Source organism: Ambystoma mexicanum, chromosome 3q (genome assembly GCF_040938575.1).
Source record: "Ambystoma mexicanum isolate Mex_15411 chromosome 3q, UKY_AmexF1_1, whole genome shotgun sequence".
Classification (NCBI taxonomy): Eukaryota; Metazoa; Chordata; class Amphibia; order Caudata; family Ambystomatidae; genus Ambystoma; species Ambystoma mexicanum.
Window position 1 is genome coordinate 916,264,500 of NC_090926.1, and position 25,031 is coordinate 916,289,530.

General features: G+C 47.4%; 1 protein-coding gene across 3 annotated transcripts in view; it reads left to right on the forward strand.

Moving 5' to 3' along the window:
- Window positions 1-25,031, forward strand: part of ARSG (arylsulfatase G) — a 2,321,949-nt gene that overhangs the window by 886,501 nt on the left and 1,410,417 nt on the right. For all 3 annotated transcript variants that reach the window (XM_069655066.1, XM_069655065.1, XM_069655064.1), the window contains one exon: window positions 11,436-11,547. In XM_069655066.1, the coding sequence (XP_069511167.1) occupies window positions 11,436-11,547 (112 nt within the window). The remainder of the gene's footprint in view (window positions 1-11,435; window positions 11,548-25,031) is intronic.

The following is a 25,031-nucleotide window of genomic DNA, read 5'->3' on the forward strand; positions in this document are numbered from 1 at the left end:
GTCTTGGCTGCTGCCAACCAGGAGCTACTGAAGGAACTTGACGATCTCCAGGCTTTTCCGTCTGAAAAGTAACACACTTTCAAGTCAACGCTGTCCGAGACCAAGATAATTGGCTTTGACCTATTCGATGTTTTTGTTAACCATATAGGCACAACACGTAGATCTCTGGCCTTGAGGGATGATGTGCACAGAGTCACATGATACATCCAACCAGGTTTGTGCTATTTCGTCAGTGCTGGATTTATTTTGTTTATTTCAATAGATACTTGACACCTAAAGCTTGTCAAGCAGTCTATTGAATGAAACAAATGAAACTGAGCACCTATGAAATAGCACAGTACAGTGCGACACTGGCTTGTCAACGGCAGAGCTCAGGTTCGAATCCCCAGCATGGTAAGAAAAAAAATAAACAGCGAGGGAAGCCATTTATTTTTTTATTGTCCTGGTCTGGGGACACTTTAGCCCATGCCCATAATTTATGCCACACCCTCGTTACAGCTCCCCCCTTTTGATTTCTCATCCCACTTAAAGCATTGCTCACCAGCCAATCGCCAAGGTAAGGATATAGGTGCACCCTCGACATGAAGCTGGCAGGAGCTAGCTACTGCATTGATCAGCTTGTTGAAGAGTCTCAGCGCCGTGTTAAGCTGGAAAGGGAGGAGTTTGTACTAGAATTGGTGGTGACAGGGGTAAATCTGTGTAATCTACGGTTTGGTTCCCTTATGGAGACATGAAGGCATGCATCTTTGATGTCCACTACACTGCACCAGTCATCCTTCTGCACAGCTCCCAGAATCCACTTTGGCATAATCACCTTCAATTTCTCATTGGGGTCAAAAGGATTATAAGAAGACAGATCTAGAATTGCTCTGAGGCCGGTCTGTTCCTTTTTGGGCAAAGAGAAGTCTTGAATTGATCCCTCTAGTCTGGGGTAACGGGTTGCAATACCTTCATCATGAGGATCTTGTTTGCCTTCGCGAGGAGGAGAAAAGATCTCACCTGTATTAGAAGTGCAGAAGGAGGAAGAGGAGGAGGGAGGAGGGAGGTGAAACCTCCTATAGAAGGTATTAAGAAATGAGTTGCCAATGATGCAGATGGAGCAGGAGTTTGCAGCCAATTGGTGTAGGATGGACCTGGTGCTCCCAGTCGTTCCTTCTTAGATCCAGGGCAGCTGAAGAAGAGGGGTAGGTGAAGAATCCCTTTGATGATGTTCAGGCATGCTTCCTTCTGTGGGTGCTGGGACATCTATTAGGATTTCTGGACTTTATATCTTAGTAGCCTTGAAATCCCTCAAATGATCTCTGCCTCGAATAAGAGGACTGTTGAAAGGGTTTTGGCCCCGGCATGTGTAGAGTTTTCCTCTTTTTAAGCACCTCGTCTGTGGAGAAATGAAAGAGGCCTTGACTGTTAAAAGGAAGGTCGAAAATCCTGTCCTGCACAAACTTGGTTTATGTTTCCATTTTGTAGGTGCTGGATTTCTTTTGTTTCAATCAATAGACTGCTTGACATACGCTTTATCTCTGAAATAGCACAGTGCAATATGACACTGGCTTGACACCAGCAGGTCTCGTCTTCAAATCCCCAGCACGGGACCATACAGAAAAATGTCTTTCCTCGCCATCTGGTTGCTGGTGGGGTTGTAGGAGCCAAAGGGAACCCTGGCAGCACCCCGGCTCGATCAACATTTTGGAAGACTGCCAGGACTCAGGCACGGCTATCCCCAGCCCACTTAAAGCCCTTCAGGTGAGGGCACCATCTGCCTTTGAAGCTTCTGTCTCTGCCCGCCTTCTGGTGGACGCACTGTTCAACCTCGTATTTTCCATCAAGTTGGAGAAATCCATGCTAGTAGCAATGGAGATGCTCTCCTTTTAAGTGTTCCTATTAAATTCATAGGCTGCCTAGATTGTTCCGTCCCAGCAGAGACTTAGGGACATATCATTGGCTGTGGCGCATTTCCAGAGCTAACAGATCATCAATTTGGTCTGTTGTTCCGGTGGCCCCTATGCATTATGGCAGTGTGCGTGCTGCGTATCCCGCTGGCTAGCCTGAAAATGAAAATGAGATGCATGCAGATGCACCTAACATCTTCTTGGAACCTGTCCACAGGGAAGCATTTAGACCGCAACCACATTTCTCTGTCCTAATCGCAGTGTCTGGCATGGTAGGGACAGCGTCCCAATCTTACTCAATGAGTACCTTTTCAAGAACTCTTTTGTGGGGAATGCATAACCACAAAGTCATCACTCTGTTTGGGCAGTGACCGTAAGGTATCTAAATGTGCATGGTGTGTGGTCCACATATCAGAAGTTCCTTCACATCAGTCTTCTAGAGGTGCAGGCAATCTTCAACCCCCATAGGACTTTTCTGCCAGTCCTCAGAGAAGTCCGTTCTCACTCAGACGGACAGCTCTAAATCTTTTTTCTACCTGAAAAAGCAAGGAGGGACCAGATCCCTGCCCTCTGTGACAGCTGGCAATGTGGATTTTGGAATGGGCAGTTACCTCAAAGCCATTAATCTTCCCGGGAGTCCTCAACAGAGAAGCCAATCTACTAAGCAGATAGAACTCCTCGAGTCACATATAGGAAATAAAGCATTCGTTGCTCGATCCCATTTAACAATGCTGCTGTCACTCCTTGCTGGATCTGTTTGCGACATCCAAAATCTGCATGTGTCCTCATTTTGCCCCTTGGGGCAGCCTCAGCAGAAGGATGTCTTGTCTTTCTATGCATTTCCTTTAATACTGCTACTTCCCAGGATTGTAGTGCAGTTCTCCAGTTCCATGAATTCGGCAATCATCCTTATAGCTCCTCTGAGGCTGGCTCGCTTCTGGTTCTCTGACCTCATGAAAGACGTCGGGGAGGGACCAGTTATTTTCCTACTGACTCTGACCACCTTCATCAGCACAGGGCAAAGCTCTACATCCCGCCCCTCGATTGCTGCACTTAGCAATTTGGTTACTGAGCAGCTTACATTAGGGCATCTGGGCATTTCAGTGGATAACATTAAGGTTATCCATGCGGCTAAAAAAGACTGTCTGATCCCAGTAAAGGAACATATAAGTCAGATTCTGTCACTGGTTTCTGGACAACCAAATCATTCCTCTCTCTTGCACACTCAACGATTTGCTGTCTTTTATATCCTATTTGGCCTCTTGGCGTATCTCAGTGGACCCCTTCTACTCCTATATAGCTGCAAGCTGGATGTAATGCATCACACAGGAGGCATTTTTTTCTTCCTGAAACCCAGTTGTTCGTAAGCATTTAGATGGACTCACAAGACTTTATACCCAGGTTAAAAGACCTCAATCTGTATGGTACCTTAACTTCATCCGAGCTGCCCTGGTGCCTAAACCCTTTGAGCCATTGTCTTCTACTGACCTGAAGTTTCTTTCCTGGTAGGTTACCATTTTGGTGGCCCTCACTCAAAAACCCATCCAACTTTTCTTACTAGGTTGGTTTCCTCATTCCCTAATAATGATGAGGTGGTCCTCCCCTTTTTTCTCACCCTCAATCTCGATTCCCTCATATGCTTTATATACATGGTGCACCCTGAGAGGCTCTGGTGCTGCCATGTCATGTGTAACCTCATTTCTGATGCTTGTTAATCTGCTTAGAATCACATGCTGTGCATAGGTCCGACATCCAGTGGTCACTGCGGAGTATTGCATTTTGTTTTTCGTAGTCGAAAAGGGACATCGACAAGGCGTGTCTGAAATACTATCCCTATAGTGACGTGTGTTGTACCCACAATCCCTCACGCGTCGAGGTCCCTCAGATTGTTTTTTCCGCCCAGCTACTGGTCGCCTTTACGCGGAGCTCCTCGAGAGACATTGCAGATTACATCTCCTCGACCTTTGGTCGTTTTTTCCTGTTTAAAGATTTAATATATCGATCCCTCCCTCGACGCAGTTGTGAAGCTGTCTCCGCCGAGCAAGATCTTCGACGGAGGGGACGAGCGGAGGAGATCCTTCGGCGTTGCCGAACACGTGGCCTGGCCTCGCAGGCCAAATACAGTAGGGAGAGTGGGGTCGTGGGACATCTCTGATTCTTTTTCTGAGAATGCCTTTCCTTTTCCCCTTCCTTTCCCTTGGGGTAGTTATCACGGTTTATTGCCTCGGCTATGGAGAGGACACCCTTTAGGTTTTGCCCACTTTGTAAGGGCGAGTTTACTTGGAAGGACAAGCATTCACGGTGTAACCGCTGCTTGCCCCTCGATCACGTAGAGGAGGGTTGCTCGGCTTGTCGGCTTCTAAAGCCAAAGACTCTAAAAGACCATAGGGTCAAGAGGTGGGCGGCCTACGCTATGTCGAAGGCCGGGTCTTCACCCGCCGCTGCTACCACCGACAGTGACGAGGAACGTGATAACACGACCTCCGCTACGGAAGTCGTACACCCCTCTAAAGAGCGCTCGCGCTCTTCGTCGTCTGTCCCCGGCCCCGACGGCCTCGGCTCACGCCCTGCTTATGGGGATGAACACCCCGGCGACACTGACGCACATGATACAACACATAAACACACAACCCATAGCTCTTCATCGTCGAAGACGAAGAAGGCATCAGCGCCCAAGGAGATGCAGGTTACACCGGCGGCCTCCTCGGACCGTTCGGGTTCGAAGCCCCTCTCGCAACCGCAGCCGCGACCAGCGACTGGGCTTTCGGCAAACAAGGGCGCCGCCCCAAACCATCGGCCGGCGCGCACCAGCAGAGAGCGCACGCCGCCGTAGAACGTTCGACACCCGTAATGTCGAAACCACAGCCCTCTGCTGACAAACGAGTCACAGAGAGCTTGGCGAGGATCGTTGTGGCCGACGCCCAGAAGCGTACTCCGAAGAAGACGTCTAGCGCTACGCAAAGGTCGAAAGACATGCCGAAAAAGCCTAAAGAAAGACTGGGACTACCCCCTTTAGTCGGGGGGACCCCCAGTACACCGGAAGGCTTTTCAGAAGGCGACGGGACACTTTCCTCGACGTTATGGGAGAGGTCGAGCCGTTTTCAGCTCCTGACAATTCACCTGTTAGAAACACGTCTCCCATTGACGATCAGCCCACAGTCAATGCCCTGTTGCGCAGAGCAGCAGCACATTTCGAAATGGACACTGGGGAGATCTCTCCTGAAATAGACTTTGTGGAAAGAGTAATTAAGGAGAAACCCCCGGTCAGCCAGACCATTCCCCTCCTCGCTTCAGTGAAGAGAACAATCATCCCTTCGCTATCCACACCCGCACTAATCAGAGGAGTCAATCCAAGGATTGAAAAACTTTTCACTCCTTCACCCTCAGACCCGCTGTACATCAAGGGACATTCCATTCCGGATTCCCTTGTAGTAACTAATACAAGGAAGAGGGCAGGGGTGCCGCTGTCCACCAGTGAGGCACCACCTGACAAGGAGGGCAAGAGGTTATATGCCCTTGCTAAAAGAGTCACATCCTCGGCTGCCTTTTCGGCAAGAATTGCAAACAACAATTCTTTGTTAGCTAGCTACGCGGACACGCAGTGGGCCAAACTGCGCAAGGACGCCGAAGAAGCGCCGGAACCATTACGTACACGCCTGCTTTCAACTATTGGCGAAGGAACCCAGGTCAACCAGAATATTGTAAAGAACTCTCTGGATGCTGCTGAGACAGCGGGACGTTCCCTGGTTCAGGGAATACTCCTAAAACGCCATGTATGGCTGCGCAACTCAGGGTTCAAACCGGAGACACAGGCGTCTTTAATAAATAAACCTGTTGAAGACTCAAACCTCTTCGGGAAGGCGGTGGATGAGGCTCTGGAAATGGCTAAAAAAGAGTTCGATACTATCAAGACTCTTGACCAGATCTCTAAGCCCACTACCAGACGCGGCTATGGCAACAAACGCTTTTTTCGTGGCCAACGCCAACAGCAGAATCAGCAGAAACAGTACCCTGCCACCAGTTACCAGACCAATAGTGAGCAGTACAGCCAAAGAGGACAGCGCAGGGGCAAAGGGAGAGGGCGGGGGTCCACCCCCAGAGGCTCCCAAGCCCCCAACAACACCAAGTGACGCGAAGATTCGCGTCCCCTCCCATGCAACACCGGTCGGGGGCCGGATAACATCCTTTCTTCCATCATGGGAGGGAATAACGTCAGACCGCTCGGTACTTTCCACCGTAGCCCACGGATACTGCATCGAATTCAACAGTTCCCCAACATACAGACCCCCGAGGGGACGACGTATGACACCGGAACACCTTGCCATCCTTCTTCAAGAAGTACAACTACTGCTGGAAAAAGGAGCCATAGAGGTCGTGCCTCTATCTCAGATAACGGAAGGTATTTATTCAGTGTACTTCCTTGTACCCAAAAAGGATCTAACCATGCGCCCTGTATTAGATCTGCGCCCAGCGAACAAGTTTATCAAACCCCAGAGTTTCGTATGGTGACCTTACAGGAAGTGATCTCACTGCTATCACAGGGAGATTACATGACAACATTGGACATGAAAGATGCATACTTTCATATTTTAATGTTGCCAGCGCACAGAAGATACCTCAGGTTTATGATAGAGGGCAAACACTATCAGTTCAGAGTGCTACCCTTCGGCATAGCATCAGCACCAAGGGTATTCACGAAGGTACTGGCAGTGGCAGCAGCCCACCTGCGCAGGTTGTCCATCCCAGTTTACCCTTACCTCGACGACTGGCTCATAACAGGGGATTCTTACGAAACATGCTTCTCCAATACCCAAAAGACTGTAGACCTTTTGTTCCAGTTGGGCTTCTCCATCAACGAAAAGAAGTCCAGCCTAGACCCCAGCCAAATCAAACAATTCCTAGGGGCTCTAATTCAAACAAAGGACGGCCTCGTCTTCCCCTCCAACGAGAGGGTCCAAAACATGCTGTTTCAGATCCCTCAATATGTGACCGGTCGAGAGGTGACGGTACGCAAAGCAAGGCATGATGGCGTCGTGTATTTATTTGATACCTCACGCGCGCCTGTGCATGCGCCCTATGCAAGAGTGGCTCAACAGCCAGTGGTGTCAGGCCAGCTGATTATGGGACGATCCAGTGGTGGTCTCGCAGGCCTTGGTTCTCTCGCTACGATGGTGGACAAAGGAAAACCTGGAAAAAGGGAAACCCTTTGCCACACCCGCGGCGGAAGCCACTCTAACCACAGATGCATCCCTAACAGGATGGGGGGCTCACCTACCCCATCTGACTGCTCACGGAGTGTGGACTCCGAAAGTAGCATCCAAACGCATAAATCTACTGGAGCTACTAGCTGTGTTCAAGGCGCTAAAAGCCTTCCAGGAACACCTACAAGGCAAAACTGTGTTGGTCCTTACAGACAGCACCACAGCCATGTACTACATCAACAAGCAGGGGGGCACCCACTCTCCAGGACTGTCCAAACTGGCCCAAAATATATGGAAGTGGGCTCTCAAACAAAACATGTTCCTACTGTCACAACATGTACCAGGGGAACTCAATCTGCTGGCAGACAAACTCAGCAGAGATTTCCCCCTGCCCGAAGAGTACGAATGGCGACTGCACGAAGACATTGTCTTCGACGTCTTCACACAATATGGGATTCCAAGAAATAGACCTGTTCGCAACCCTGGAGAACTCACAATGCCCAAGTTACGCCTCCAGGTACCCCCAGAACCAATCCAAGGGGACCGGTCTGTCGATGCAATGGTCATGATACTGGTGGCCCCAATGTGGGCCCGACAGCCATGGTTCGCTCACTTGATGGAGATGTCTCTATCTCCCCCAGTGAAACTCCCCTGCCCATACAACATGCTGTCACAAGACAAGGGCAGGACTCTGCATCCATGCCCCCAGAACATGAACTTAGCAGCTTGGCTCCTGAGATCATAGAATTCGGACATCTACAGCTCCCACAGAGATGCATGGACATCCTCAGGGAAGCCAGAAAACCTAACACACGCCACTGCTACTCTAGCAAGTGGAGGAGATTTGTCATCTGGTGCAGAGGAAAAAGCATCAACCCGATTGACTGCTCTCCCACACATATTGTTCTATACCTGACCCACTTGTTGGATTCAGGTCTAGTGTTCAATTCCATTAAAGTCCACCTAGCGGCACTTTCTGCATACACCACTTCCCAACTCAAGGTATCGTGGTGGAAGATCCCTGTTATAAAGACCTTCATGGAGGGAATAAAGAGAATACACCCCCCGATAGCTGACCCAGCTCCCGGATGGGACCTTAACGTGGTACTTACCAGACTCATGGGCTCACCTTTCGAACCCATGCACAAAGCATCTCTTAAAGACCTCACTCTTAAGACTGCTTTTTTAATAGCTATCACCTCCATCAGGAGGGTAAGTGAACTACAGGCTCTTTCTGTTCTAGACCCCTTTGTTACAGTTCACAGAGATAAGGTGGTTCTACGCACGCACCCAAGGTTTGCTCCGAAGTTCATATCGAAATTCCACGTAAACCAATCTATAGAACTGCCAACGTTCTTTCAAAATCCTTCCAACTTGGGAGAAAAAACTCTACACACACTAGATGTGCGCAGAGTGGTCATGTTCTACATGGAAAGAACGAGACCACTGAGGAAGACTAATCAGTTCTTCGTCTCGGTGGCAGCAGGAAGAGAAGGGGATGCAGTTTCAAAGTCCACTATTTCTAGATGGATTGTTCAATGCATCACTCTCTGCTATACTCTTGCTAAGAGAGAACTGCCCTTTAAGCCTAGAGCACACTCTACTCGAGGCACAGGGGCGTCCATAGCATTCATTGCAAATGTTCCCCTTGAGTCCATCTGCAAAGCGGCTACCTGGAGTTCTGTGCACACCTTTACAAAACACTACTATCTAGATGCACACTCAAGATCTGACTCCCAGGTGGGTCAGGCAGTATTAAGACATCTTTTCTCTACTGTTCCTTCTCATAACCCACCGCCAACTCCGGGTACTGCTTGCTAGTCTATGCACAGCATGTGATTCTAAGCAGATTAACAAGCATCAGAAGACAATGCATTACTTACCGTAAAAGCATTTCTGATGGTTGTATCTGCTTAGATTCACATGCGCCCACCCTTCCTCCCCGCTCGGATGGAAGGAACATAGACTTCCTTTTATATCTCTCTTTTCTGTACTCACTCACGTCTAGAAGGCTCCCTCCGGGCAGAAAAATACAAACAGAGGGACCTCGACGCGTGGGGGATTGTGGGTACAACACACGTCACTATAGGGATAGTATTTCAGACACGCCTTGTCGACGTCCCTTTTCGACTACGAAAAACAAAATGCAATACTCCGCAGTGACCACTGGATGTCGGACCTATGCACAGCATGTGAATCTAAGCAGATACAACCATCAGAAATGCTTTTACGGTAAGTAATGCATTGTCATTCCAGTTCTTTTGTTTAATTTGGAGGCATAAGCACAGGTGCTGCCATTATGTCAAATTTAAGGTAGGTTAAGATTGTCTAAAACGTTAGCCCTTATTGAGCAAGATACATTAAAGTATCGCACAAACGAATGGCTGCAAAATGCCCCCATTTGTGCACATTTCATTCCTCTGAACTACTGTACAAGAATATCATCATCTTGGTGAATTACTAATTTCAACTGATGGGAAAACCACGATTTTGTGTATTGCATACTAATGCCTAAAGCATTTTGTAAACTGTAGATAATGACTAATGGTTTGAAAATGCCACCTCAGATTTCTTTTGACAATATGCCTCATGGTCTATGATCATGTCACCAGAACCCTCTTTGAACCCTCTCATGGCATTATTGGAAGGCTGCTAATTTGTGGATTTCTTGTGCATATCATTCTTACTTATACATCTGCTACTAGCGTCCTGGGCCTGCTTTCAGATGAGTGCTTCCCCCCGACCCTCCATGGTAGTCCTTCTCTATCTCTTCTGTCTTTTCTCATATTCTTCCGCCTTGTTTCTCTTCTTTTCCTCCTTTTCCACTTGCTTTTCACCTTTTTGGTCTTCTTTTCCCCCTTTTCCACTCGCTTCCACTGACCTGCTGCTGCTTCCTCCCAGCTCCTACCCTGGAGTGCACCCGAACTCCATCCGCCCCCCTGCCCCGCCTGTGATTGGCCCAGCTACCTGGTCTGGAGGGCCCAGGATAATCTTTCCACCTGTAGCAGGCTCGTATGAGTGGATCTGCCCTCCACCCGCCTCGCCTGTCCGTGATTGGCATGGCAGTGTTGTTGGCTGCTCATTTCACAGAGGGACCCGGGCAGCCATGCCCGGGCAGCTAATGGCCAGAGGCAAAGGGCAGATTCATACTGAGCAGTTCCTCTCTGTGTTTGCCCGTGTTCGCTTAGGACGCCTACAGCGATTGATATGGTAAGTGTGGTGTGGGCTCCATTACTGTACTCCATTTAAACCCCGCCACTCTCACTACCTAATACCATATAGCTACATGCTTTTCACCTAATTGTGTAAGGCAGCCATAATTTGCATTTTGCCTAATTATGTATGGTAGCCATATTTGCATTTAGCCCAACTGTGTAAGGTTGTTATCGTAGATTTCTTCGAATACCATTTCCCCTAATGAGATTTCAGTGAATATAAAAATGGTAGGGCAAATGGTATATGTGTAATGCATAATAGGTTGGGTGTGGGGTAAGGGTATAAATTAGGGTAGGGAGACTTGAAGGGGGCTGGGGAGGTCCTCCCCCCTCCCACCCCCCCGCAGTAAAAAAAGTAAAGAGATTTCGGTTTTCTGTGAAATGGATTCAATGAAATCTCCATTAGGAGAAATATATTAGAAGAAATCACATACATCCGTTTAAGGTAGCAATATTTTGCATTTAGCCTTATTGTGTAAGTTAGCCATATTTTGACTTTAGCCTAACGGTTTATGGTAGCCATATTTAACATTTTGCCTAACATAATTGTGTAAGGTAGCCATATTTTGCATTTAGCCTAGTTGTGTAACTCAGCCATATTTTGCATTTAGCATAATAGTGTAATGTAGTCATATTCTTACACAGCTAACCTGTTTGCTCCCCTTGCTCACCTCACCTTCGTAATTTAGCAGTAAGCAAATGCTCATTCCACACACCCTGCACTCACATGTAACACAAACACTGCACAACGCCTCTGCCATTAGAATAAAGCTACCTTTAACAACAAAAATTCGAACTGTAACTTCTTATGTAATTCTCTAGCTCCTTAACCACAACCTACCCCTGTTTAGTTCATAGTTTACCTCTGCTGTGCTCATCCACACGCCATTCAGACATGGGTGGCTAGCAGAGTCTTGGCCACCCTCGCATAACTTTAAAGGCTGAAATACACACACGCTTAATAGCACCACCCAACTTCTCCCAAATTTGGACTACGGTCACTCCGAGGGCGTTCAACCAAAAGCGCATTGTGCCCATAATTATGGTGAAAGGCGCTATACAAATGACAAAATAAATGAATGAATCTCAATGTACCATTGGTCTTCAATAAAAGTATCCTCTTTTCACAGGTTTTGATAATTATTTTGGGATTCCATATAGTAATGACATGGGATGCACTGATACTCCAGGATACAATCTTCCTCCCTGCCCATCTTGCCGTTGGAGTTCTGCAAAAACAAGGTATGACCTTTTTAATAGTTGAGATGAGAGTCCATGATGCTTTTCCTTTGTTGAACAGTTTGCCGTATTGGTACGTTACTGTATTATTGCAGCACTTATGTTATGAACTGCACAGATATTTTATGAAGTGATTCAGTTTATGAAAACATAATTATTCAAGAACTCCAATCCAAATTGAATGTATAGATCAACTGAGAGGTTTAAGGGTAGCAAATAGAAGGCTGAACACAAACAACGTGTTGCCAATTGTTTATTTGCTAATTTAAGGTCATACGGTATAATGATGACCTAGCACTACAGATCATGCCATTAGGGAGTTAAGCCCATGCCTATGCTGTCTGCGGCAGTGTGACGAAGAAAGACCAACGGAACACCCGAGATACATATTATACAGTTCGACAACTTTATTGTAGTCTGAAGTTAGGAGGTTGGTTGGGATAACACCTATGGTCAGGAGAGGATTTCTCCAACATAACCCGATGGCCTATCTGGCATGCTATTCTCTGTAGAAACAGGATCAAATAAAGAGATTTGCGATTACCTTATTTCTCTTGGTTTCTCTGACTTTTCCAAGACACAACTTGGCCTTCTGCGCTTTGCCTTCAATCTCAGCTTCCTAGTTGATGCAGGGCAGGAACATGGCTTAGGTGATGCAAATATAACAGAAAACTATATAAAAAAAAGGTTTGACTAATGTTGCAAACAGGATAAGTTGGAATTTGCACTGTCCCTCGTTTATGTTCAATTCTGTGCGTCATGTTTTTCTTGAAAATGCCATCTAGCTAAGGAAGTACTGACTCTTACGGGGGAAAAACCCCATATTTCTGCAGGGAGAACCGAGCACCCTTTCTAAAGTGACTAGCAGTGCAGGATATGGCATAGAGCTTGGCAGATGTGTCTGCCGTGCGTTTGAGCACAGCCATTGTTGTGCCTGCAACTACAAATATTTAAATTGTGAGATCATGGGTGCAGTTAGCCTAAAGGTTATCTCATATAACGTAGGAATTCTTGCCTTTCTACCACCTTTAAGCACATTAAACCCTAAATGGGCACTGTCAGTGTATGATAGAAACCTTAATGTGAGATCTCATACAATGTGAATTTCATCAGCAGAGTATAACAGATTAAACAGAATGACTGTATGGCATAGCATATGGGCATTACATTTCCAAAATGAATATGGAATCAAATTAATGCACTGACCATTGAATGTAAATGAATACATTTTTATTATTAAAAAAACTCTCTGTTTATCAATTCAACAAATCTTGTTCAATCCCAATTCCAAAATCAATGCATATCTTTCTGTCAGTGCTGGAGAGATCCAATCTTGTAATGCAAAAAAACAATTTTGTAATGCAATAATAGCTAAAAGCAAACTTGTAATGCAATAGCTAACTCAATCTTCTTTATCCTGAGCCGGTGCTGAAAAGTGCAATACATTCCATAACATCAACAACCAAACTCTCCTTACATGTTACCCCCAAATGGTAAAGCACAGTTTCCCTTTGTATCCTGTTAGAATGTGCAGCGTTTTGGAGTAAAACGCTATATAAACTAAATAAATACAAATACAAAATCAACAAATAACAAATTCAAACACCAGAATATCTACAACGTGCCGTTTGCTGCCTATCCAAAGTGAACTAACCCAAACTGTGTATCTTCCTCCCACTGCTGGAGAAAAGCAATTTTAAATTCAAATACTAAGAGCTAAAGAACAATTCTTTCTTTGCAAGGACCCACTGGCATTATCAATAATAACCAATGGTACAATACTAAACTCTATTTCAGAAATGTATTAAAAAATGCAATGTTGAAATGCAAATTTAAAACGTAAAAACATTCAATTCAGGCTTTAAGTGCTAAATGCAATTTCATAATGGGATACAATAGTGAAAAAGTGAATGCTGAATAAAGGTTGGAGCATTTCTCAATTCAATCATCCAGCTCCCACCAACACTTATTGAATACCTACTTTTAAGTCAAGCAAGTGCATTTCCTGTTAGAGAGGGAGTCCTGTTTAGGAATGAAAGAGGCTTCAGGCTGCATCCACATCTCCCCATTTGGTCAGTTGGCCAGCTCCAATCTGTCTGCTTGCCAGTCCACCCAAGGAAGGCTGATGGTCATCTTTTATACCTTTCTGATGGCAATCCCCTAGGACCCGTCACTTGAAGGACATTGATGGGCATCAGTCTGAGCCTGGTATTCCCAATGCAATTGTTTGGTGCAAAAGTTCTGACACCCTGCCTCCAGTGTTTACTTATTCAATTGTCAACACAATTCTCTATTACTTATGTCATTTTGTTATATTGCGTCCATTTGTATTATGTAAAGTGTTTACTTTCAAAATGGTGGACCTAGTAGTCACTGTACTACTGAAGCAGATGTATATATTCAAACCTGTTGGTTGATGTTCAGACTGGGCCTCCTGCATAGGCTGTTGTATTAGGACATGTTAGAATGTCAAGTATGTATATAGGGAGCCCACTTGGTGAAACATAGGCAGTTGCTGCAGACCGATTGTGGAGAGGGGCATTTGGATGAACTGTGGTGGACGTACCTCTTTTCCGGATACTACATTTAGCGACGATGATGGGGTGTAAGGTGAGCATCGTTTTACAAAGGTACCATTTCTCTATCAGGGATCAATGAGAGGGAGAATCTATGGAAGTGTTTATAACTGCCCTATGGGAATTGGCTTACAGTTGTAAAATTGGCACAACGTTTGATGGAAGACTGAGATCAATTAATGCTTAAGGTCAATGAGAATAAAATAAGAGAGGAGATGTGGACTAGGGATGATCCCTGGGAGCGTGGCTACAGAGCCATGTAGGAGGACGTGTTTCCGAGAAGGCTCCTGATGATCCTGAATTGATCCGAGAAAAAGTGACACATTGAAACCATCCTGGTCTGGATACATAGTCTGCCCGAGTTCGTGAGCTATTACTGCCCAACCGGAGCTGGAGATGGTGAGCATCGGTGCTGTGATGAGAGCGAAATCAGCTGTAAGAATGTTGCGGCGGTGCACCCGTGAGGAATCCAAAATGGCGATCCGCCAACAACCAACAACAAAGAGAGAGCGAGCTGCGCTCAGATCGGGTCTTCCAGAAAGGACCGCTAGCAGAGCGGAGCTGTGAGGACCCCCTGTTACAGCGCGAGACCCAGGCGAGAAGCCCGATGTTGGAATAAAACGGCAACGAACAGTGCCGTGACTGGAAAGCGCATGCCCAGTGCGCGACGAAACGGGACTGGAACCCCAAGCAGTCTGCTTGTAAGCAGGAGAGACTGCGAGGCTGCTCACTCACGAATAAGTGTCAATACAATATACACTGCCATACTCGGCAGCGTATGCGCAACACATACGAGGCACCGGTGTGTCCATAAGCAGCTGTAGTGAAGTGACGGCGTGTGAGCCATCCAAGCATTATGTGCGGTTTCGTTTGCAGCCGCAGTGGAAACTTGGCCACCAGACAGGCTTATGAAGGGGCAGCCTTTCGGGTTGCGCATGGCCACCCAGATCGAAGGTACCGCAATAACACAGAGGTACAGGGCCAGCTAAGTACATGGAGTGCTTGAAACGGATGCAATCCAGTTTCACTGATAATAAAGCCGAGCGCATCCTAAGGGTTGCCTGAGACCTGACAGAGGCACACATGGGGGCCCTGACTAGACGTGATAGCAGCTCCTAGCAAACAGATGTCAGTTTTTTCAGCTGATGATAAACTGAAATGCCCAGGACACAATAAACCCACCGCCGCACCGTGAGACGAAGAGGCGCAGGCACACATCTGCAACCCAACCTGCAATAAACTCCACTAAACCACCCTGTGGAGACTAGTAAACACAATAGCACAAGACATGCCTATGAGTAATTTAAGAATGCTGACCCAGCCACCCGAGGAGCACAGACAGGCTTAGACAGAAACATAGAGACTTGCAGCCGCCTGAAGAGGGCACAAAGAGACGCCCACTACGTGCCTGAGGTGGCCGCGGGGGGGTAACTGCAGATGATGGTGTACGGGGTTGCCCCATGAAAGTGGAGACCGTCAAGAGAGGCCACCGAAGCCCGCAGAACTACATCACCGCCGAGCAGACAGCCCGGGGAGCCAGATCGACTGGGGCAGGGTCCTTAGTCCTGTGAGGGAGGAATGAACCCACATTGGTACGTGGGAGGACACAGTCCATTCTGGAAATAGGGGAGGTCACTGGAGGTCACCCCTAAAATGGTCAGGCTGGTCCTAGACATTTTGGGCAACTCAGCACGTTCTAGAAGAAGACAGCACGTATTGGGGCCGACTCACTTTACCCTAACACAAGATGTCCAACAAATTCATCAGACAGAAAGGCAAGCGCCCACATTGGACGATTTTGCCAAAACACCACCAGGTGCTGAAGGGGCCAGGCAGAAAGACAGGACCCCCGCTGGAGGCCCAGACATTATGGGCAACCAGGAGGTACTTGCGGCAATTGCTGACCTGAAAGTGGCCTTGGAGACCAAACTGGGCCTGGCAATCACTGAATTGAAAGCTGCACTTGAACTCAAAGTTGGAGCGGTGCAGGACGTAATTCTTTTCCGGCAAGACGTATGATTGTTGGCTGAGCGCACGGAAGACCTGGAAAAAGAGGTGGCCCTGAACACGGCGGCCTGTGCTGCCCATAAATCTGAACTTCACGCCAACGTGTGGGCAATTTAGAGAGCAGGGCGCAAGAGGCGGTGGGACGCGCCCGAAGGAACAATATTCGCATTGTCGGATTGCCGGAAGGAGCTGAAGGAACTAACCCTACGGAATACATTGAGTCTATGCTATTACAGGAGATCACTGGGGGAGCCCTGTCCCAGGGGTTTGCTGTAGAGAGGGCGCACAGGGCCCTGATGAGGAAGCCACCGCCGGGGAACCCCCCCAGACCGGTGATAGCGAAAATCCTAAACTACCGGGACCGGGAAAAAATCCTTGCACACTTTCGGAAGGGCGGCACAATACAAAGAGGTGCTGCGAACATAACGGCGTACCCGGATTATACCTTGCAGGTACAGCGCAGCTGCATGAACTTTGGGTCAGTGAAAAGAAGATTGCGGGAGGCGGGCCATAGGTACATGCTGCTTTATCCGGCTAAACTGAAGGTTTTCTACAAGAGCAGAACCTTGTTTTTCAACACCCCAGAGGACGCCATGGGATGGTTAGATGCGCAGAGCTGTCCCCAGGTACCGGACATCCAGGGAGCAGAATGCGGAGATAAGTAACATGCGTCAGTAAAGCGCCCTAGGTGCTGCAGCTCATGACAATGGGACTTGAATCTAGCATTGCATATACCGGCAGAGGAGTGTGTTTAGAGCCACAGTCATAAATATGATACGGTGGCACTGGAAACCTTGATATAGATATAGGAGCTGAACGGAGCATGACCTCACCCCCCCATAGCGAATAGTTTAGTTAGGTCACTGGTAGTTTGGTGACACCCTGCTGGGGCCTCTTAGGACAGAACCAAACGCGGGGGGGGCTGTGATCCAGGGATGGAGCTGGGCACTTGTTGGGGTATACGAGGGGGCGGGGAGGTGAGAGGGTGAAAGGGGTGTGCAGTGGTTTGAAGTTGGGGAATGGGGAGTTGGGGTGGGGGTTGGAGGGAAGTTTCATGGGAGGGAATGGGAATTGAGCCAAAATGGGAACCTTAACAGGCGGGATAAGAGGTGGGGAGGAATGTGGGATATCATGGAGATGGCGCCAGGGTGCCTTAGAGTGGTCACCTGGAATGTCAGGGGCCTCAACAGCTATTTGAAACGTAAGGTGATGATGTATCTGAAAAGGATGAGGACCGACATAACATTATTGCAAGAGACCCACCTCACTAGGGAGAAATTGGAGGTGGTTAAGAAGAAGTGGAGGGGGTGCCTGGTGGGATCCACATACTCGGCCTACGCTAGAGGAGTTATCATCTGGGTGGTGCTGCAGGTGCCATTCCAGCTGCTTCAGGTCACGGGTGACCCAGATGGCAGATTGATTGATGTGAAAGGTATATTGGTAAATTTATATGCCCCTAACCAGGACACAGCGGCTTACTTTAGGACCCTGTACGGTAGAGTCGGCCCTCTGCTGGGTGGCGGGATTATTTGGGGAGGTGACTTTAACTGCGTACTTAACCCGAAGGTTGACAGATCGGATAGTAAGATAGACAAACCAACCCCAGCAGCAAAGGTGCTACAGGCCCTCCTGAGGGACTTTTTAGATGTCTGGAGGCAGTTGCATCCATTGGATAGGCAATATTCGCACTATATGGCACCTCACGCCCTTCATACAAGATTAGACTATGTGTTCGCCACCACGGAGTTGGCAGGAGAGATGGAATGTGCGGAATACAAAGTTAGGGTGCTTTCGGACCACTCCCCCATGGTCCTGGAATGGCGGCATCAACCTCCCAGGGCACGAATTCCCACTTGGAAACTCGGAGCCGAGACTCTGCAGGACCCGGGATTCAGGGAGGATTTAAGGGAGGCGATCACTGAGTACTTTGAGATAAATACTGGTAGTCTAAGCTCTATGGGAACCGTTTGGGAGGCGTTTAAGGTAGTTTTGTGGGGGGTTGCCATTTCCAAGTCTAGGGGGCTCACGGGGGGCATAGAGCAGGAGTTGAAGGGTATTGAGGAGGAGTTGGAGGGCAGGATGCGTATGGAAGGCACAGCTGATGAGGACAGACAGGATAAGGCAATAATAACAGGCCAGTGGGGAATGCTGGGACAGGTTATGTAAATTAAGCTATAAGAAATACGTGGAGAAACAGCATGCAGGGGGAGATAAGCCAGTCAGGTTGCTGGCCTGGCTATACAAGAGTGAGACGCCGCGAACGGTGATTAGGGAAATTAAAGGCGAGGGAGGGTGGACTCAGAATACCCAGGAGGGGGTGAATGAGGAGTTCCTGAGATTCTATAGACATCTTTATGTTGACCCAGGTGGCCCTATGTTAGGGAGAATTCTCTGTTAAGACTGATTTCCCAAACCTAGTGAGTCCCCCAGCAGCTTTTCTGGATTTTTGGGGTTTATTTTTTTCTCTCCTGCTAAGAGTGAGACTCTTTTTCTCCCACTCTTAGACATGATTTGAGGTGTTCCTTTGACTTTGAATGTGTTTTATGGTCTATGGGGTCCTTTACCCCATAGGGCTTCATGTGTTTTCTGGTATGTGGGTTACACAGCACCCTCAGTGCAGTAACCCAGGGGTGTCATAGTGACCCCCAAACATAGACTCCATACCCTGGGACTGACTACTGTCTCCCAGGCCATGTAAAGTCACCATTGGCTTTACTAGTCCCAAATTATGAACAGAAACCAGTACAAACCATCATATTGTGGACGTACTAGTAGGGGCAATTCGATTGCCCCGGGGTCTGTTGTTCGAGGGGCCACGTCTCCGTCCCCCCTGATGGAGTTTTGGCTGGTGGCAGTGGATACTACTGTTTATATTCAACCGCAAATATTTTCCTATGGGATTTTCCCATTGTTCGAGGCTACCACTTTTTAATATAGCCTCGAACACACCGCCGGTTTATTAAATTAATATAAAATCACTGGTTGGTAATTTTTGCTCGGTTCCAAAATGGCGTTTGTGTTCGTTTCTGTGACTCCAACCCAAGTCGGGCCCTTTGTTCCACTTTTTGGCGGGCTTCTCCACAGAAGCCTCCAAAAGTGGTGCCACTCTGTTTGGGTACCAGAGGGGATGTGGGAGGGCGTTTAGGCACCCTGGACTGAGTTGCCTTGGCAACTCAAGTCGCACTCTTGTGTGATTGGCCCAAGTGGTGAGCCGCCCGTATCACCACTTAGCATGTTACATTGACAGCTAGGCTGAATGAATGGGGGTTTGCTGCATAAAAGCGGGCTTTGGGGACTGGAACTTCAGAAGTCGCCACAGGACCTAAAGAATCCGAGGAGGGAGAAGCTGAGCCGACCTGCCACGACGACCCCACCAGTGGAGCCCTGCTGAACCGTCTCACCACTTTTCCCGACGTCAGAGGAGATCTCCAGCCCAGAGAGTCTTCTTCCTTTGACTGGTGGGGATAACCAGTTTGCCCGTCTTTTCGCCTTCCCGGATCATCTCGTGGCCGCCTTGTCTGTGCCAAGCACCCCGGCAACCAGGATACCACGGTTTTTCCACTACCGCGAATAAAAGGGTCATACCTTTTAACCAGATAACTCCGCGGCTGGTTTCTTCCCTGGCAGTGCAACGTCCTTCAGCTTTCCTCCACGTCGAGACCATCTCTTCCTCTGGACGACCCCGTGACTTGCACCTGCTGCCAGGAACAACTGCCCCCGCTGCAGGATCCTCTCCACTTTGAAGGTACTGTGTCCGCCTGGCCTCCCACGCAACGGTCTGTGTGGGGTGACTCTTAAAGCCTCCACTTACCACTTGGGTTGGCCCTAGGCTGGCTAACTGAACTTTTCTGAGCTGACTTAATTCTTTTCTGAACTCCCTGCAAGACTTTTCAAGACTTTTAAGCTGTGTGATCGTGGGCGCATTGGTGATCTGTTCTCTCTAAGAGGGAGCCTGGCCTCTGAACTTTTTGCTCCCAAGTAGATTTGACTTTCCTGCTTTGCTGGGTGCTTCTAAAGTATTGTGCTGTGTGCTTTTCCTAATTTCTGCTTTTTCCCTCCCTTTTTCTTAACTTATTGGAGTGCCATCTTTAGTTAAGCCTCACCTCTGTCTGGAAATAAGTGGTGTTAACTAAGACTTGTCTAATAAGGAATAAGGGATGTACATCTAGTAATAGTGACTGTGTGTTGAATTTACTTATCTCTTTTAGTGCTAGTGTAATTTACAAGTGTGTCTTTAAATAATTATATACTTTTACACCAAAGCTCTGGTCAGCGTTTGCTTGTACTACTGTGTCTCTGTACCTATTGTGTATACTCTGCATACTGCCTAACTCTTCTTGAGGGAAGTCTGACTGCTCAGCCACAGCTACCAGGTAAATCTGGTGGTACAGACTGCTACCAATTGGGTTTACTGCCAACCACCTGTAGTCCTAAATCTTTTGCAGTGGTCCCTAAGGGAACTGCACAGGTTTCTGCCTAACACCCTAGAAACCACGAAATTCGGGTAGCATTGGAGGACATGGGCCTACCCACGTTAGACGAGTCAGAACGCGCAGACCTAGACGCCCCTATTACGATGGAAGAACTCGAACTAGTGGTTCGTTACTTGCCCACCTGTAAGGCCCCCGGGTCCGATGGGCTTCCAAGTGAATTTTATAAAACCTATAAACAAGAGTTGCTTCCCCCGCTGCTGGCCATGCTTAACGAGTCGTACGAGCAAGGCAGGCTACCAGAGACCCTGCGAGAGGCGGTGATTATCCCGCTTCTGAAGCCGGGCAAGCCTAGCACTGATTGTGGGTCATACAGGCCTTTATCGATGCTCAATCAGGATAGTAAAACCCTCGTATTCTGCATTGCATTACCTGATGTGCCTTATATTTGAAGTTAGCTGCCCTGTACTTGGCGCTGCATTCCCTGATGTGCCTGATATTTAAATCTAGATGTACCGTATTCTGCACTGCATTACCTGACATGCCTTATATTTGAAGTTAGCTGCCCTGTACTTGGCGCTGCATTGTGCACGGTTATCTAAACTGCACCAAGCCTGTTAGGCGCATCAAGCCGGCTTGTATCTACCAGCTAGCATGTACTCTCCAAATCCAGGTATACAAACCATCGCTGCCCATTATAGGACAACAAATCCACCTCTCTACACCGCCTCCATCATACTAGTAGCTTTATCATTTAGCCTGGCTACCATAGCTAACACATCGACCGACTCTACCGGGTCTCATCTTAATCACCCTTCTTGCCATACCATGTCTGTCACACAACTAATCACAGGTCCCATAGTGAATCAAGAAGCCACTATTATACATAGGCCTTGTAGCACAGCGGACAGAAACCTAAGACTTCGCACGCGACTATCCAAACTGTATGAGCCACCAGCAAAGAAAATTGAACAACTTAATCTCCTAAAAAAAAAAACCCTCCTTTGAAGGTTACTGTTGAGTTTACTAGGAAATATGACAATCCCAAAAGACCTACACAAAACAGCACTAAACCTACCGCGCTAGACAGACTAAGCTCTACTCACCCCAACTTAGATAGCCACAAACACCATCTCAAAGGCGCGCTTATAAACGCTAGGTCTCTAGTCGCACACGCAACAGAGATCGCAGATATCATTATCGCAGACAACCTTGATTTCCTGGCTATCTCAGAATCTTGGCTTCATGATGCGGCAGGCCCTGCCATATCATTAGCAATCCCCGACAATTATACCATCCTACGAGCAGACAGACGCACCTCACGAGGTGGGGGTCCAGCAATCATAGCTAAAACCAGTCTAGACATGAGACTTGCTGCAACACCCACTATGAAATCTTGTGAATGCCTCACGGTCAAAATTGCCACCGCTAGCTCCCAAACATTAAACCTCTTCCTTATCTATAGACCTCCAGGCCCTATTGGTACCTTTGCTGAGGATCTCTCTACAACCTTGTCCAATAATCTAAAGAACACCTCCCAAACTATAGTGCTAGGCGACTTCAACCTAGGCTATAATGACACTAAGGACATCCAGTCTACAGCCACTGCCTCGATCCTAAAAGAACTGGGATTCTCCCAGAAAGTCAACCTCCCTACGCATAACAAAGGTCGACGAATCCTTGACTGGATAGCGGAACATAAGCGGTCACTAGAGGGGGCGAGGAAGAGATATGGCCCTTGCTGGCCTGGCGACAATTGGTGGCCTCTATGACCAACCCACAACAGGGTTTGGACGAATCTGAGAATTCGGAAGATGGGCCTACGGACAATGTTCCACCTGACAGTGCCCCGACTGAGGATACAAGGGAGCCGGCTCTGGCTTGATGGGGGGTGGGGGGAGTTTTTTCGTATTTTCTTTTGTGTTTCTGTAAATAATTAACAGTTGTATTGTGTTGTGTGTTGTTTGGTCTTCTAAAATATAAAATCAATAAAATATTTAAAAAAAAAAAAAACTGTCAAGTTACTATCACAGATACTGCACCCCAGATCTGGACTGACCACCATCTACTATCATTCACAGTAGCAACAAACTGTGTCACGGCCCAGTCCCCACTTGCCCCTCCTTGCCCCCTCCTTTTGTTTGAAGGAACAAAAAACTTATGACAGCGGAAAACCTGCTGCCCATTATACTGCCACAACTTAACATACTCCCAGTCAATATGGATCCCAATGGGCTAGTTGAACAATTCAATAAAACCATGAATACAGCCCTTGACCACACAGCGCCACTCAAAATACGCAATAGTAAACCAAAAAAACATCTTAACTCTTGGTTCACTCCTCACCTAAAAGATCTAAGATTAATGAAAAGAAAACTTGAAACCACCTGGAATCCCTGTCCCTCAGCCGAAAACAAACTTAACCTCGCCAAGGCTTCTTCCCAATATAAGAAAGACATCCTACTAGCCAAACAGGAAACGTATAATACTAGAATATCTCAATCTAAATCTAGTGTCAGAGAATTATTCAGCATTCTGAAAGAATTGGAAACACCTATCACTCCCCAAGAAAATTGCACCAAGGATAAAAAATGGTGCTCTAGCATACAGTCTGCCCTAACTAATAAAGTAGCCAACCTACAAACAAAAATTGCTTTAAAAAAAGCATCCCTAACGCCTCATACCACGCAGATTATAGCACCTCCACCTATTCCTAAACAAGAATCGCGCTTCTGCTTCTCCAAGGTATCCACCATCGAGATAGAAAAGGTTATTCTGGGACTTAAACCGTCCAACTGTAAAGGTGACCAATGCCCTGCCCAACTGATTAAGGATGCTGCAAGAGAATTATCGCCATTCATAACTGAACTCATCAATTCATCCTTTACCACTGGCACAGTACCGAACAACTTAAGAGTCCTGGGTACTGCCACTCTTAAAGAAGCAAACCCCTGACCCGGCCATCCCCACTAACTTCAGGCCCATCACGACCGTGCCCTTTCTCTTAAACATTCTCGACAAAGTAGCATACATGCAAATACAAAACTTCCTCGAAACCAACCACCTACTTGGAACCCGCCAATCCGGATTCCGGCCACAACACGGGACTGAGACAGCCCTGATCGATCTCAAAGCCCAAATAGATCAATGCAGAAACAACGGCCACGCAGCCTTACTCCTCCTGCTAGACCTCTCAGCTGCATTTGATTTAGTTGACCATACAGTCCTATGTAGCCACCTTGACTCTGCAGCCCACTTCTCCAAAGAGGCCATAATATGGATCAAATCCTTTTTGAGTAACCGTACTATGAGGGTCTTCTCTCCATCAGCTTCGGCAGACCCGATTCCCATAACCTGTGGTGTACCTCAAGGGTCCTGTGTGTCACCTACCCTTTACAATGTATTCACAAAGCCACTCTTCGACGAGATGGACCATCTGGGTATCTACCAATTACGCAGACGATACCCAGATCCTCCTTCCGCTCTCAGGAGACTATGTTGTGGATCTAGCCCTAGTGAATAAAATCTACAGCATCATTCAGGCATGGATGGCCACACACGGCCTATGTCTAAACGATGACAAAACTGAGCTCATTATCCTAGGCACCCAGACATACATATCCAAACTTAGCCCGGATTATGCCAATTTCAGCATCGATGGGAACAACATAAAAGTAGCAAAGGAAGTAAAGACCCTAGGCTTCTACTTAGATGCCACCATGAACTTCGCCAAACAAGTCAACTCTCTAGCCTCATCTACTGCATACACATGCAACCTTATCAGAGCCAGCAAACAATTCCTCTCCACAGATAGCTGCATCACGCTCGCCAGAGCCCTTATACTCTCTAAATTGGATTACTGTAATGGACTTTACATTGGGGCAAACAAACAAACCATACATAAAATCCAAGTCCTCCAGAATAATGCCTTTAGAGCAGCTGTCAAGATTAATAGAAATGAGCATATATCTTCAGTAAGAAGAGAATACAAATGGCTATCCACTTCTGATAAAATTCAACTCAAAATTTCCTCCCTTACTCACAAGTGCCTCAACAACAAAGCACCACCCTACCTCAAGGATAGGCTACACCTAAGAACCTCGACCAGACACACAAGAACAGCCAACGCTAATGGCCTACAAGTCCCACGATTCAAACTCGCTACTATAGGAGGACAAAGCTTCCCAGTCAAGGCTGCACAGCTGTGGAACTCACTTCCCCAGGACATTAGAGAACCCCAGCCTTTTGTGAAATTCAGACAGAACATGACCAACTGGTTGAGAGCCAATGACACCTAACTACCCTGACCTGCGTGTACCTGCCGACCTAAGATTGACTTGCTCACCAGCACCAAGCTATTTGTACCTGACTCTTTCTTCATGCACTGGAATGCTCCGGGTGCCTCCTGTATATTACTACTGTATATATTATGATTTTATACTCTTCTCATGATTACATGCACGTGCAATTCTTT